This window comes from Lepisosteus platostomus, chromosome 2 (genome assembly GCF_059453375.1).
Source record: "Lepisosteus platostomus isolate fLepPlt1 chromosome 2, fLepPlt1.hap1, whole genome shotgun sequence".
In the NCBI taxonomy this organism is placed as follows: Eukaryota; Metazoa; Chordata; class Actinopteri; order Semionotiformes; family Lepisosteidae; genus Lepisosteus; species Lepisosteus platostomus.
The window spans coordinates 14,375,864-14,392,294 of NC_142612.1; the positions used below are offsets into that span (position 1 = coordinate 14,375,864).

The following is a 16,431-nucleotide window of genomic DNA, read 5'->3' on the forward strand; positions in this document are numbered from 1 at the left end:
TACTTTTGGATATATTCTGTAGGTATGATCGTGTAATGAATAACCATTGCAGTTTTAGAGAGTCATACATCACTACACCTCCTTCATTTTTCATTGTACAAGAAGAGGCTATAAACGTGCTCTGAAACATCCTTCATTTTCCCGGGCAAAGCAAAATATATTTTCATGCTTACTTCAAAATGTGAAATTGCGAATGAGTATTTATTTGGTTGTTTCTTTATTGACATGCTGCAGGAGAGACATGGGAGAGAGATAGAGTTTCAGCAAATGCAAAGAAAGGTAATTTCGTCAATGTATGTGGTGATTTGTTTTTTTTTTAATCTTTTTCCTATTTCCTGGGAAAATGTTTTTTGTTTTTTGTAAGAAAAGGTCTTTGTTTTGTTTTTTTATTTGTTGGTAGGGGGGTGATCTTTGTCTTTGAGCAAAATGGTCTTTACTCAAATTACAGTCATGGACATAAATTGATTAAATTGATTAAAGTTTGATTAAAATAAAATGCCACCTTCATGAAAAAACAACAAGTAACAACAAATATGTAATTGCATTTTTATTACATTAAACCTTTATTGTAGGTAGATCCATACAGTAATTGATTTTAGCATTACTTAGTAAGTTATTTGACTTTTATTATTGGGCTTTTATCCCAAAATTACTTTTACACAGGTAGGTATTTCAATGAAATAATTCAGGTGAAGTACCTTGTTCAAGGCTACACCAGCAATCTCTCACATCTCCACTGCTGCCCTACTTCAGTGTGCCCTTCTCTTCTTTTTTAATAATTGCAGTGTTTTTTATTGGACTTATATGTAGACTGTCTCTCAGAAATAGAAAAGCGAGATCTCAGCTCCCAAGGCTGGGTGTCCAGTAGAAAGCCAGGCAGAGACCGAATGGTCAGGCTGTTTCCACCATAGCTGCTGTGCCTACTGTTTAGATAGACTGACAGCTTCACTCTCTTAAACGTTCGGGATGAATCCTCTTACGTTCATGTTTCATACAAATAACAGTTGCAATCATCGAAAACGATCACACGATCAAATATTTTGCACATTTCCCCTATGTCCATGTGTCCCTGGATTGGATGGGTGGACATTGTTAATTCATGAATCAAGACCAGCACAAAAATTAATTTAAAGGGAGCTGCAAGGCTATTTTTATATTTCGGGGTGTGAAAGAATCGGCATTGATGAGTGCATTTCAAACAACAATGAAGGTAAAACGGACCCCGTAACATGTAGAACCTCCAATTTACATCACAAAATAAGTTAAATTTTCAGGTATGCACAGCACCATGATCTGAGATTCAGAGGCAGCCTTATTACATTGTAAAAAAACAAGCTTGTGAATGCATCACTTTTAATCCAGCAGAAATATTGCTCTCGACTTTGAGACACTTTTGGCAACAAATGCCACTTGTTAACTCTGCATGCAGATGACATTGGTAGTTTTCTGCATTGAAATGTCTACTACACAATTGGTACTTATTCGCTTGTACATCACATTACATTAGTCATTACAGTGACTAGCGAGCAGGAAGGGCCGGTTTTGTGTCACAGCTCTTGGGAACTCTTGCATTAGGCCATGACTAGACCAACAGTTTGCAACAAAATGGCGACCATACAGTACTTTCACAAAGTTTACGATTTTGTGCTTAATTTGGAATTTGTGAAATGTTGCCTTATGGTCAATTAAGTTATTTTGTTACCAAGATTTAATAACTGGTCTGAGAAATTGGTACTGCAGTTCCCCTTCAGTTGTTGCTTTGTGATCTGATCTAAACTGATGTTGGATAACCATCATCTGTAAAAATGACCCTTGCACTGTATAAAGGCCTCTAAACAAAACACATTAATGTAAAAAAATAATGAATGAGTTATGTTGTATGAGCCCCTTGCATCAAAAGATAGAATGTGGAGATTTGGCACAAAACACAATGGTGAAATTTAACCTTCTACCTTGGCTCACATCCTCTTACTTTATGGTGTTTCAGAAGCCACATAGCTTGCTCCTGGTCTGACAGGTTATCAATAGCAGTACAGGTCAATACTTAACCAAGTAAAGCAAACAGTCTGTATGACTTGTCTTTGAAACATTGACCCCAAGCGCTTTATTGACCTTTAACTGAACAAACACCTCTGTCAGGTTAAACACAATAATGTTAAGTGAACAGGAAATCACCACCTTGATGGGTCTTTACTGCCCAGCCCCAGTTATAATGTCAGATTTAAGTGTGTGAACAACCACTAAGGGCTCAGAGGTTTTGTTTATTATTATTTGAATACAGAAATTTTATAACTATAGAGTATTTTTGTGGGTGGTGAAGGCAATGAGACATCAAGATTTACAGCAGCAGTTTCTGGAAAATGCTTCCTATAAATTTGCAATATTAGCGCAGCTTGTTTTCTGTCTTAAGACCCTAAAGCAGCCTTTTAGGACTACAAAAGAGTCCCTAATGAGGTGCATTAAAGCAGAAATACTCTAAAGTCATGTTCTATTCAGGTAATAATATAATAATAATAGTGCAATATTCACTATTGCATCTAGTTAATTGCTACATTTCTGGACTTTCTTTCTTAAAAATAATAGTTAATAATAATTATTTACACTTATATAGCGCTTTTCTGCACACTCATCAAAGCACTCAGGGGACAGGTAATGGGGACTTCCCTCCACCACCACTAATGTGCAGCACGCACCTGAATAAATGAATAATATGAATAGGAACAACAATAATTTCTCAAGATTCGTTGACCTTTGCCCTTTAAGTATCTGTGCCTGCTGAAGATGAAGGCTTCAGGATGTCTTCTCTAACTGGTAATTGAGGTAGAGGATGACTTACTCTGGCAAAGTGGAGCATGTTTCAGTGGAGCGCTGAGGAGAATCTTAGCAGTTTGGGAAAAATGCATAGATGAACCTCAGTGACCTTCTAATCTAACCAGTTGAATCCAGCTCACAGAAGATCATGTATGGCCTACTTGCTTGACATTTAAAGTTTTGGTAAAGGTTTGGAAAAGTAAATTGAAATAGGTTCTACTGCAGAGTGTTTTAAGGTGTTGTCTTCTCAGCCTGGTAATGCTGAAACACAGATAAACAAACTGTGAAGGAGAGCAACAGGAGGGTCCATATCCCAACAAAACCACATACAGTAGGGCTGCTCCTAGCATTCACACACATCCCTATGTTGAAATACAATTATTTATTTACAGTTCTGTGAAACCATTTGTGAATCCCCAATATAATAATGAAAATACACTTTTATTCGAAACTGGTTATAAGTAACCAAAAAGATTTAGATTTACCAATTCAGTGTTATTTTTTAGATTAAATGGTGTTCGAAGTATAAAAATGTATAATTAAGAGTCAAGAGTCTCTCCAAGAGCAACTCGAAAAATCAACCAGGAAATCACAAAGACCTCCAAAGTAACATCTAAGGATCAGCTGGCCTCCCTGACTGCAGATGTCTCAGTGTTCATGCCTCGACCCTCAGGAAGAGACTGAACAGCAGTGGTTTTCTTGGGAGGATAACCAGTAGGAATCCATTGCTCAAAAAAAAGCACATTGTTGCCCATTTCAAGTGATCCACATGGTTACTGGAAATATGGGTTGTGGACAGACGGACGGTTGTGGAAGTTGACATTTTGGACATCAGTGATAAATGTTTTATGTGACAAAAACTGAACATTGCTTTGTAACTGAAGAACCAGAAGATTGAATTGTCTATTTTGGCAGATAATCATAGGCTTTAACATTAATTTTGTTCAAAAATAACTTTCTAGTACAAGTATAGACACATGTTACGTGAACAAATGTGTGTAACTGTTTTGGTTTGAGAGATTAATCCTCAGGTTGAGAGTAGACTCAGACCACATCCCCCTATTTACATGGATTCTCATGAGAAATTAGTTTTTAATTCACATATTTTGATTTACACATAAACAGTGGAAGCCAATGGTTTAAGATTCTCTGTTGACATCATCTATCTTCTTTGACATGCAACAAACAAGGAGAGGCCAATGAGAGACACAGAAATTCACCAAGCACAGAGAAAGGTAATTCTGGAAAATGCATGCTTGTCTTGTGTTGCATTAATGAATATTCCATATAAAAAATGAAAGGCCTCTAAGTCAAAACACTGATATTTAGACCAGCGTGCAGAGCCCATGTCCTAGTGTGTGACACTGTGGTTACATTGCCCTGCAGAATAATTTGAAGATACAATCTCTATTAACTTTTAAAATTCTTTAAAATGAACATTCTGTGTTTAGTGTCGACTTCTGTTGGAGGTTCAAATGCAGTGTCGGAAATGAAGCGTCGAGAATAAAAGCCACAGCTTCGATTTAAAGTCTGCCACACACCTTCGTCCACAATACTGCACACATGGGGAGTGTGTTCACAGTGCGGTGTGGTATTTAAAGGGTCAATTTAAGATCTGGGCTGCTCTTGATGGTCTTTGTTTTCTCTTACATGCTACAGGAGAGACCAGGAAGAGAGATAGAATTTCAGCAAATGCAGAGAAAGGTAATCTTTGCAACAGGTTCTGCAGTTACAGGGTTGTGTGGTTTCATCTCGCCATGCTTTTTTTCCATAAACTGCATGTTGTTGTGTCCGGGGAACACATTTTGTGAGCGGTCTCAGTGATGGCTGAGTGTTCTATGTTAAAAACAGATGCCCTGTAATGGAGAGGTGTTTGATGTGTTTTACTTGGAAATGTTAGTACTTCACAATTCTTGCATAAGTGCCTGGTTAGGGACTCTGCAATGGATTCAATGGAATTCAATGGAAGTTAAATATGAGTGCTGTTTGTCATATATAATATATATACAATGCAAGATTTAAAATTGGCATTTGTGTTTCGGTTAAGTAGTTAACAATTTTTTCAACAGGGTGGCCTTACCCTTTAAAATAGTGGTGGATGTAGCACCATACCTGGCTTCATTGCTGAAAAAAACACACATGGAAACTTCTGAATTATTGTGGGAACTATTTTGGTATATTTTCTTTGTGCCTTTACCAGAGTTGCAATCAAATATCCAAAGATTTAGGGTGCTTTATTTTCAAGGGATGCTGTTTGTTATGTTGCCTTACATCTTAAAAGGTTTACAAATGGTCAGATGTTTGCAGAACAGCTAATGAAAGTGTGATTTTAATCACACTTTCATTACCTTTATTGTAAAATCCATTTTACAGAAAAAGAAACTGCTTGAAACTAATGTTCAAGAGGTAAAAGTGAATTTTGTTGTTCTTTTCTTTCACCCAGATTGTTTTGTATTTTGCTTCCAGCTTCAGAATTTACCTTCCTAAACCCAAGTAGGCAGCCAACATCCTATGTACAGTCCCCTGAAACATCATAATATGTTTTATTTCAGGAAAACATAAGGAACTGCAGGAAGCCTGATTACTCCACCATTACTTTCCTTATTACGCCAAAGTCACCTCTTACCAGTTGCATTCCTGCGACCTCCTTGATTTCCCTTTATTTGTGTTTTTTTTTTCAAAAGCCTGTGATGCAATTTTGGTTTTCCGTTTGCCATTTTTTTATTTTGTTCAGTTTCATTCAAAATGTCTTTTGTTTTTCTTTGCCTTTTGTGTTTGTAGTTTGGCAGAACCCGCTCCTCCTCCCCCACTGAATGTTGCCACTTGACACCCTGGAGCAGAAAGGTATTTGCCCCTTTTGGGTTGCTCTGCAGCGACCATCAAGCCTCGCCTGTCTCCCTCCTGGCCACTTGCTTTCCAGTTCTGAACTTGAATTTTTTCTTTCCCCGTTTTTACATGACAACTCTTAACTTTGCGTCTTGTCACCAGACAGGAACAGCAAGGACTTGCCTTCCTTGTCCCGTCACTGCATTTCACATGGCCACCATTTTGTCCCTGCTAATGGAAGATTAGCAAGACGCGTTGATGCCCATGTGAAGTGAAGAGCAGCAGTTTGACTCAGCCCTCTACACGCATGTCCAATTTTCTATCTACATGCAGAATGATTGTTATTTGTGAGTCGGCAAGAGAGTAATTGCTTACACTTATATAGCGCTTTTCTGGACACTCCACTCAAAGCACTTTACAGGTAATGGGGACTCCCCTCCACCACCACCAATGTGCAGCGCCCACGTAGATATTGCGACAGCAGCCATAGTGTGCCAGTACGCTCACCACACACCAGCTATCGGTGGGGAGGAGAACAGAGTGATGATTATTATTATTAGAGGCTATGATTGGTAAAGGCCAATGGGAAATGTGGCCAGCACACCAAGGTAACACCGCTACTCCTTTTGAGAAATGTCCTGGGATTTTTAATGACCAGAGTCAGGACCTCATCCGAAGGACGGCGCCTTTTTACAGTATAGTGTCCCTCCCACTATACTGGGGCATTAGGACCCACACAGATCACAGGGTGAGCTTCCCCTACTGGTCCCACTAACATCTCTTCCAGCAGCACCCTTAGTTTTTCCTAGGAGGCTTCCATCCATGTACTGGCCAGGGTCACACCTGCTGAGCTTCAGTGCATTGCCATTTGTGAGTTTCAGAGTGATATAGCTGAAGAGTGATATAAGCTGCTTCTTTATAAACGAAGAGATGTAACACTCAACTCAACAAAACACCAAAAGTGTTTTTGATTTTCTGGGGCTTCATGTTTTTTCTTTGACACCTTGTTCAGTTTCTTCAGCATGTACTGGTAGTTAGCATTTCTGTTTTTGCTCATTTTATTCAGAATACTTCAGTATTTCAAAGCAGACTTGCGTAACCATGGCTTTCAAATACATATGAAAGTTCATGTATATGAACTGAACATGGCTCAACTGCAGACACATGATGTGCACTTGGTTACAGACTTAATTATCTAATCATACAGTGTTAATTACAGTTCAAAGAAATGTAACAATTCCACATGACTTACTTTTTGCAAAAGAACCTAAATTGCAGCGATACCAGTCTCTATATGAAACACAAAATTGGTGATGATGGCTGTGGGGAAAATTACTGGATAAAAGGTTGTAGTAAATATATGAAGGCTTGGAAGGCATGATGTCCTCTCTGTTTTTGTCAGTGACACCAACTTAAAGCTCCTTTTCACAGTTTTAACCCTTCTGATATTCTCTTAATTTCATTGTCTGTAACTAACCAAATTGTTTTCAGTCCTGTATTTCTACTAATATCTGTTTCTTTTTCAATGACTCCTTTGTGTGCAATGGAGACCAATATCATGACGTGCCTTTGTAGACACATGGGGTAAATGTCATCCAGAACCTACCTGCCAGGAATAACATGTCCGTGTTTGTTCCCCAGGAATTTCCTTTCCCTCAGAAACCCATGGAAATGTCTTGTGCTCTGGAAGACAGACACAGATCCCTCAGCACAATTCAAATAATGTATTTTATAAATTTGTAGATAGACCTTTGATCACTACTTTAAATACATGCAGACCTTATTTAGGGTTTTAGGAACATAAGATATATTGGAAACATTAGATATTACAAATTCTAGATACTTGGTCCATCTTATTTGTTTAGTTAGTTGTAGTGTGTTGACCAAAGGAGCTCATCCAGACTTTTCTTGAAAGTATCCTAGGGATTCAGTTTTAAACAATATGGCTGTTCACTTGTCTGACACTCCTACAAGATATGCTTTCTTTGTTTCAGTACAGTGTAAACAGTACAGTATATCCTCTTGTTTTCCATTTGTGTTCTTGGGTCCTTTTCTCATATCTGGTCTTGCAGGAGTACTTACAGCAAGGCCTGTAATAAAAACATGAATTGTAGATTTGCCTCAGAATTTCTGACTACCCAGTCATAAGTAGCCCGGGAACCTTGAAATTCATCTCGAGTCGGGGGAAGGCCAGGGAATTTTCTTCTTGGTTTTTAACCAAAGCTCTTATCACCCAAGACAGCATTCTGGCTTTCGGGACACCTTTGTAGCTCCACCGGCTTCATGAATGACTTTCTTTTACACTTTGGCCTGTGAGGGCTCTCATTTTTCCAATGAAAATAGCTTCTGGCAGTAGGCCAGTGATGAAATCCAATGCGTTAACTGTGCCTTTCTCAGTGCCTCTCTCTCTCTCACTCTTCCCCCCTCTCCCCTCCCTGAAAGCCAACGTGCTATTATTATTCTAAAGACGAATCAACTAAAAATGCACTCCCTCTGATTTTTGTGCACCAATAAAACTTTTTTTCTATTTAGAAAGTTTCCTAGGAAACAGGATTCTTTTGTGGCCAGTGTTTTGTGAGTGCAGTTTTTCGTCTGCTGGGAAGCAAAATACAAAGGCATAGGGTCAGCTCTAAATCAGAGCTCACTTGGAGCTAGGGGAGGTAGGGACGAGTTCAGCTTGCACGGCTGTGTGGTAGTTTTATCTTTTCTAAAATCAGAAAGGGTAAGTACACTTTTCTGTAAAAAAAAAATAATTTAGCCCAGGAAACTAAGATGCAGAATAGTGCAGATTTTTTTTACTTACTGCTTTACCTGACTGAGAAAAATTTACTGCAGGACAATATACTGCCTGTGTAAACAAGGCGGGATGCTAGATTCATGCTTTAAGAAATGGTGCAGGTAAATGAGCTATATCGGTAAAGAACAAATATTTTTCATCCATTTTCTTTGAAACGAAGGTATTTTTCTCTGCTAGGAAATGAGAGCACTTTGAGAGAATCTTTTGTGTTCCTCTCAGCTGATGCACCACTGGTACACACTTCATAGTACAACAAATACATCTTTATTAAGACGTTTGCATGCATCTAATGCACGATTGTTGAGTCGTTCACATTTTTATCATCGTTGCGCTTTTTATTTTACAGTATTGCACTATTGTCTTATGCCTGCACTTGCATCTTTCAAATGTATTTATCCAGAATGGAATTACATCAGAGAACCAAGTAGAAATGTTTGCAGAAGGTATTTGTGGTAGAGTATTTAACACAGTCTGGAGGGTTTCTGTTTTTTTCTCATGCATTTTTAAAGTATCCATTCTGAGACATATATACATATTGTGAAGCCGGCAGAATTTTGTAACTTATCGTGTTTGCTCTTTCGTTAAATCCAACTATTCAAATGAAACGATGTGGTAGATTAAAGATGGAGCATCCGACTTTTTCTTTGTTTTAAATTCTACCAGAGACAGAGAGCTCTTTCATTTTGGATTTTCCCAACAGACTATTTTCACAGAAACAAGAGTCAAGATAGCTTAAGGGACCCTTGTTTGAATGTGATTTTAGCTAGGAAAATGATTTTTGTTTAACTCAGTGCAATCAAATGTTATTGCAATCAAAACATGAAATGACGTTTGTTTTAGTATGAGCTCAATGTACTGCTGTGGTGACTCTGCTTTAATACAAACTGTCATTGTGAGTTTCTTAGTGATTCCATATGGTAAATCATATCCACTTTTTTGTATATATAATTTTGATTTAACAAGCTGGAAGTGGTTTTGAGCTTTTAAACATGGTCAGTGATGAGAAACTTCCTGTGGTTTGAAAATGCTAATAACTTCCAATTTCTATAACTTTAAAAATAAAAGGTTACTATATTACGGTACAAACTCACCATGCATGGTGAAAAACACGATTCCTGTTATCCTTAGCCTAAGCTACACTGAGGTTTTTAAAATAACAGCATGAAGCAGAAAAGTCTTTCATTAGTTTGAAATATGCATATTTAACTACTTTATTAACCCATATTAGAAGGAGTAGATTGATGATATGTGTGATATGTGCATATATTGTTTTATAAGATAAATGTCAAACAATAATATTTTAGGCTTGGTGAAAGCCTTTATTTTCTCTCCTCAGCTTAACACATCAACACGTAACAATATTAACACTATTAACCAGCATTTCCATTTGTTCCAGGCTGTTCCCCCGACAGACCTTGACATCGATGTAGTCGCATTAGGTCACAGGCCGAAGTGCCCGGTGCCTAATATCCCCTCAACACTGGACAAGCAGACCAACTGGTCTAAAGTGCTACCTCTCCCAACCCCAGAGGAGAAAATGAGAACAGAGTCTCAAGTGATTTCTTCATGCATTATTCCCATTAATGTCACCGGTAAATTCACTCATTTTGTTTGTATGAAATATTTTGCTCTTTAACCAATGTGGAAGGACCAATTTGCTCTTTACGGTTTTTTTTCTTGAGGGAGAGAAACTAAGCATGAACGTGGGGCCTCTTATCTTATTCTTCCACTAAAGCCTCAGTTTCCCCTGCTTGCCTGATCCCCACTTATTTCTGAAGTAAGGATCTCAGGGAAGCTTAGGTCTTCTGAGGTGACCAGTGCCTGGTCGGGAAGGGTGACAGATTATGTAGCGGTCACAGTGGAAAGTATGTACCCCACGTCTTTTAGGCTCTGATATTGAAAACCCACAGACCTCTGCATTTTCATGCTTCAAAGGCTCGATCACTTAGTCACAAGGCTACTTTTATTTTTTTACCTTTCTCTGAAAATCCGGCCTACATATACAGCATTCCATTTTTCCACATTCATCCCCCTCCTAGTAACATTAATGGCATAACAGGTTAAACTGATTTTGTTGTGGGCTCTGATGTTTATTTTTAATTACATATTGGCGTATAGGACACTGAACTAATTTCTCTGCTGTACATGAATTCTTGTAGTTTTCTCTGCTTCACTTCAGTAATGCTTAACCTCTTCATTCTCTGTATGTAAAAGAATGTACAACTCCATAGAGCAATACAGGTTGCTGAATTTAAGTATTATAAGGCATTGTGTTAAATCAATGAATTTACTCACAAAGGTGAAATGCAAAACTATGTAGGTCAACAAGTAATATCATCACACTGAATACATTTGGGAAAAACATTTTATGAGGGACGTTGCCATCCTTCATGTCTGTCAGTGTACATAAACGAGAAGTAACCTTAATTGAAAAGATTTATTCCTAAGATTTTTGAACAGTAAACCTTGTGTCGATCACCTAACATTACAAAAAGGTTTATAAATCACACCCTTAGATATATCTCTACTATAAGATATATCTAGATATATCTGGGAAGATTTTATTAGAATCTGCAAGTCATGATCTGTGAACCTCACAGCAGCCCTTATAGTCCAAAATTGTGTGCCTTTGCACACAATTTAGTTGCATGGCTGGTTGCATGCTAATTAGCCGCATTAGAATTATAATGAGGCTGTGTGATATTACTGACCCTGAGTAATGTTGAATCAAGGAAAACGTGGTTTACTGTGTCAATGGAAGCTTGGTCACAGAGCACATTCAAGCAATGATGTTGAATAGTGCAGTCTGTAATCACATGATAGTCATGAAGTTTTGTAAAAAAAACAGGAAAACAGGATTCTGAGGCTGAAGTGAGAATGTTCAGTTTAGGAAACGACACACAGCAAGGTTAGATCCTTATAAGCAGCTGATTTTTAACAGGTATGGTTATAGTTATACTCTACTTTGATCTTTTTGTACTTTTTACCCTTATCTGAAGTTTTTGTTTCATGAACTACTTTTGAGTATTTTATATAATTATGTAGTAATTCTATTTAAAAAATAAATACTTGTAAATACTTTTCTGTAACAGTTATATTTGGGATTATTGCCCTCCTTCTTTTTGTCTAGTTTGGAGATTGACTGTTTCTTTACAGAAACAATTAATACTAAAAAACAGCAGGAAACACCTTTCTCCATGCTAGATAAGTTTACCTAACATTTTTTCTCCGTTTTAGTTAGTGTTTTTTTTTACTATAGATGTAAATAATGTAAAAAACGTTTAGCTAAAAACCCTCACTGCATGGTGCTTTTTGGGAAATAAACCTATTTATGTTATTTATGGTTCTGGAAATAGTGCCTGGATATTTTGTTTCTTTCAACTCGATTCCCTGTTGGTGTTTTCCAAGTAGGGTTGAACTGAATAAGATTAAATGGTGCCGATCTGTAATTCCAGGGGTTGGATTTGACAGAGAAGCCAGTGTGCGTTGCTCTCTTGTTCATTCTCAGTCAGTACTACAAAGAAGACGGAAGCTAAGAAGACGAAAAACCATCTCAGGCATTCCCAGACGAGTACAGCAAGAATTAGGTACGTTCTCCTCTTTACTTACTCAGCTCTACCAGGATTCATATCCATGAGTTCCATTAAGGATTAATGTAAAAACACATGGGTGAGGTTCATGCAAGTAAAAAAAACAAAGTGGCATGATAAACATGCCCGACAGCACAAGAATCAGTCAAAGGCTGTCAAAATTCAGCAGAACAGTCTCAAACATAACTTTATTTGTATTATTTGTAACTTTATTTTTGTATTTATGTAACGTTCTTACAGTTAATGTATATATAAGTTTTAAACTGTAGATGCATGTAACCTAAAAAATAGTTTATTTACTTTACAGATTGCCAGTTTAATTCTTGCAGCCATGCATGTACCTTTCATATCGATCCTATCATTAGATCAGCGTGGGCTTAACAAAGCACTTTCTAAGCAACTTATTTCAAAGGTATTGGCAGCACAATTCCAGAGAGACAAAATCATGGTTCATAGCCGAGGAACCACTGTCGGTTGAATTAAATACATTGAGACGTGAATCAGGAATGTGTCTCAGCTGCTCCATGTGACCTTAACCTCTTTTACCTGCCCCAAAACAAGATTCTGACGAATCTCCAGTGGCGAGAGAGCGGAACGTGATCGTACACACCAATCCGGACTTTTCTCTGTGCCGCGAAGAGCTTACTTCCATCAATGGCCGGTCAACCACTAAGGACTCGGGGTGCCAGACGGATGACATCTTAATTGCGGCGCCCTCACGCCGGCGAATACGAGCCCAGAGAGGCCAGGGCATCCCGACCTCTCTATCCCACTCCACCGGCAACATCACATCGCTGCCGGACAACTCGGACGCCATGTTCGCGGCCACGGTGGGCAGCCGCCTCCGCTCGCGCAGCCTGCCCCGGGAGGGGGGCCGGCTCGTGGACGAAGACCACGACAGCGACGAAGAGCTGTCTCCGTACGAGACCGAAGAGTTCCTGCCGGGACCCGAGCGCATCTTGAAGGATGAGGAAGAAAGTACAGATGACCAGGCTATGCCAGATCATCAGCTGGTCGGGCTGAAGTGCAAACAACATGTAGGAAGCCCAGATCACAACTGGAATGAAAGAGGGCGGTCCAGGCTCCCCAGGAAGGTGGATATGGGAAGCTGTGAGATTTCTTCCAGCTCAGATACCTTCAGCAGCCCCATTCACTCAATTTCTACTACAGGAGTTTTGGGGAGCCAGATAGACCACAAGGAGGACCATCAGTCTTCCAGTGGCAACTGGAGTGGGAGCAGCTCCACATGCCCCTCACAGACTTCAGAGACCATCCCCCCTGCTGCTTCACCACCCCTGACGGGATCTTCACACTGTGATTCGGAGCTGTCGCTGAATACTGCTCCTCACGTCAACGATGACCCCACTGGCTTCATTATTGACCCGTACCAGACTGACAAAGTCAGAGGCCACAGGGCGAGTTCCTTTACCTCCACGGTAACTGACCTGCTGGATGACCCAGGCATGAGCAACGTGAGTGATGGTGAGTGGAACTACCTTCACCATCAGCATGATAAGTCCTGCCGCCAGGATTTCAGCCCTCAGCGTTCCAGGGAGGATGAGAGCAGCCTTGAGTGCCCAAGTTTCACAAGCATGGCAACATATGAAAGTTTCATGGACAAGCCACCATCCGAGAAAGCAGATTCAAGTTCGCACTTCTCTGTGGACACAGAAGGCTACTATACCTCCATGCACTTTGACTGTGGTCTTAAAGCTAGCAAAAGCTATATTTATAACTATGCAGCCATGGGCACAGACTGTGGCCAGAGCGCAAATGTTGCACCTAGTATGGACAGATACCCTCAGCAAGAGTACCAGGGTCATAGAACAACAGGAAGACAGAGTCTTTCATTCAAAAAACCAAAGGTGAAGCCAGCCCCACCAAAACGCAGTTCATCATTGAAGAAAACAAGCAGTGGTGCAAATGTTCCTGACAAGAAAGAACCAAAGATAAATAGTGGGCAGCCCCTGCCTTTGTCTTCCAGGGAAATGAAGCTGCAGCTGGACTTGGCCAGCTCCCCAGGCCAGTTGGAGAACCCCACTTTAGGTGATGAGCCAGCAGAGCCCTGGGAAGTTGGAAACGCTGGAGAAGTAACAGATGCCACATTGTTTGGCTCCACAGATAACCACTCCTTTAAAGATGAAGGTGCTGTACAGTCTGACTATGCAGATCTCTGGCTCCTCAATGACTTGAAATCTAACGATCCCTACCGATCGTTGTCCAACTCCAGCACTGCTACGGGTACAACTGTCATTGAATGCATCAAGTCGCCAGAGAGCTCCGAATCGCAGACCTCCCAGTCGGGATCACGAGCCACCACTCCATCTCTTCCTTCTGTGGAAAACGAGTTCAAGCTGGCTTCACCCGAGAAGCTAGCTGGCCTGGCATCACCATCTAGTGGGTACTCCAGTCAGTCGGAGACGCCAACATCTTCCTTCCCCTCAGCTTTCTTTCCTGGGCCTCTGTCTCCAACCAGTGGCAAGAGGAAGCCGAAAGTCCCAGAGAGGAAATCTTCTCTCTCTTCCCTGCAGCAACAGCAGCAGCCCAGAGATGGAAGCACCTCATCCAAGAAAGACCTTGAGCTACCAATTATACCTCCGACCCATCTTGACCTAAGTGCTCTTCACAATGTTCTCAACAAGCCTTCAGCCCACAGAAATCCAATGCACATTATCCATCAGACAAAGCAAAAGGCAGCAGCAGCTGCTGCTGCTGCTGCAGCAGCACATTCAGAAGCTCCAGGATCATCCCCTCTGGCCATCACTCCCACTGTGCTGCGCTCAGTCCAGCTGCGATCCGTCAGCAAGCCCAGTGAAGGGAGCCAGGACCGGCAGACTGCTGAGGCTGCCCCTAAGCTTAAATGTCCCACTGTGACAATTGTCACCCCCCCCACCACTAACAAATCTCCAGAATCCAAGAAACCAATGTCCCACAGATCCTATGAGCCCCATTCTCAGGAGTCCTCTCAAATGCTGTTTACCCTGGGTGACAGACCCCCCACAAGGGATGTAGCATATCTTGACAGTGCTAAAAGCAAGCAAGAACAAAATGCCTCAGACCCCTCAGGGGCTATGGCGGCAATTACAGCTCCTTCAGACCCGTCATGCACAGAAGACAATCCTTTATCGAAGCCGCCGATTTGGACTGAAGCTCGTCACCCAGGAAAAGAGCTTCAGAAGGAGCCGGATTATGAAGGGATGTCTGGGTATGCTCTATGCCCTGAAGAAGAAGAACAAGAGAGAAGTGGTTCAAAGATTCAGTTACCTAGTAACAGCCTAGCAACAGTGCACAATCAACCATCAAGACCTGAGCCAGCTACTGAAATCCCCTTAGTGTGTCTGACACAGGCAGTTTCTCCCCCTGCTCCCAGCAACACAACAAAGAAGTTTGACTTTGCTCCTTGCAACAGTATTGACAAAGTGCCTGTAATTATAACTTATCAATCAGAAACATCACAAGCTTACACAATCAGTGATAAAAGTAGCAGAGAGCAGGAATATGATGAGACATCAGGTGTTCCTACCAGAAGTGCCTCACAGGACAGCAGGGAAGAGGGGACGCCAGACACTGAGGATTCCTTCAGCAAAGGTTAGTTACTTTCTACACAACAGGGTCCAGTGTGCCCATAGTCTGCACAGTGATAGAGAACCTGTTGTTTTCTTACACACTGGATTTAGGAGAGTTGGATTTTTGTTATTCTTCAATTTTCTAATTTGCTTTGGGATAAGTCTTGACTTTCTCGGAAGCACAGTCTGTAAATGTGCACAGTGTACTATGAAACAATAAGCTACAATAAGATTTCAATGTTTTAAAATGGAACCTTGATGTTCTGAAAACTTAGACAGGAACTCCAGTTCATTATTTTTGTCTGCCTTTATATGGGTAGAATTGTTTTAGCTGTGAGCCAAGCAAGTTTTTTTTTTCCTTTTCTGTTGAAGGTTTCTTTAAATACTGATAACTGTGGGCTGTGGTACTTTGGTAATTTCAGTAAGACTGACAAAACATTAATTTGCACTGTTTGTTATATATGACACATGACAGCCATACTTAATTTCCCTTATAGTAGTTAGAGTGGCTGTTTTATTTAATGATTATTGTGATCGACCTGAAGGTGGGTCATAAAGGTCATAAAGCCTGGGAACAGTCTGTCCTAGACAGTGTTTGCTAGAAATTTTCTGTTTTGCAGAGTCTACACCAAGTGACAATTCACTTTCGCCACTGAGTGATGAGACAAAAGCTGAAGACGACAGTGTTTTTCTATCTCCTAACAAACTACGCACTACAGAAGATCTCTTTGCTATGATTCACAGGTGTGTTTAAAGACATCGCCGCCACCTCTGACAGCAGAGGGGGTGTTTTGTTAATCCAGAAGAGTCTGTTTTCTGTTTATAAAACTATATCCAGAGC

At 40.3% G+C, this 16,431-nt stretch overlaps 1 protein-coding gene across 4 annotated transcripts in view; it reads left to right on the forward strand.

The window, feature by feature from the left end:
* nhsb (Nance-Horan syndrome b (congenital cataracts and dental anomalies)) overlaps positions 1 to 16,431 on the forward strand; it is a 156,123-nt gene that overhangs the window by 134,041 nt on the left and 5,651 nt on the right. For 2 of the 4 annotated variants that reach the window (XM_088599367.1, XM_088599393.1), the window contains exons 4-10: positions 235 to 279; positions 4,002 to 4,046; positions 4,471 to 4,515; positions 9,831 to 10,026; positions 11,890 to 12,021; positions 12,586 to 15,612; positions 16,211 to 16,334. In XM_088599367.1, the coding sequence (XP_088455493.1) occupies positions 235 to 279; positions 4,002 to 4,046; positions 4,471 to 4,515; positions 9,831 to 10,026; positions 11,890 to 12,021; positions 12,586 to 15,612; positions 16,211 to 16,334 (3,614 nt within the window). Of the gene's footprint in view, positions 1 to 234; positions 280 to 4,001; positions 4,047 to 4,470; positions 4,516 to 5,592; positions 5,656 to 9,830; positions 10,027 to 11,889; positions 12,022 to 12,585; positions 15,613 to 16,210; positions 16,335 to 16,431 lie in introns of all 4 variants that reach the window. The other 2 variants (XM_088599378.1, XM_088599387.1) reach the window with 2 other exon arrangements.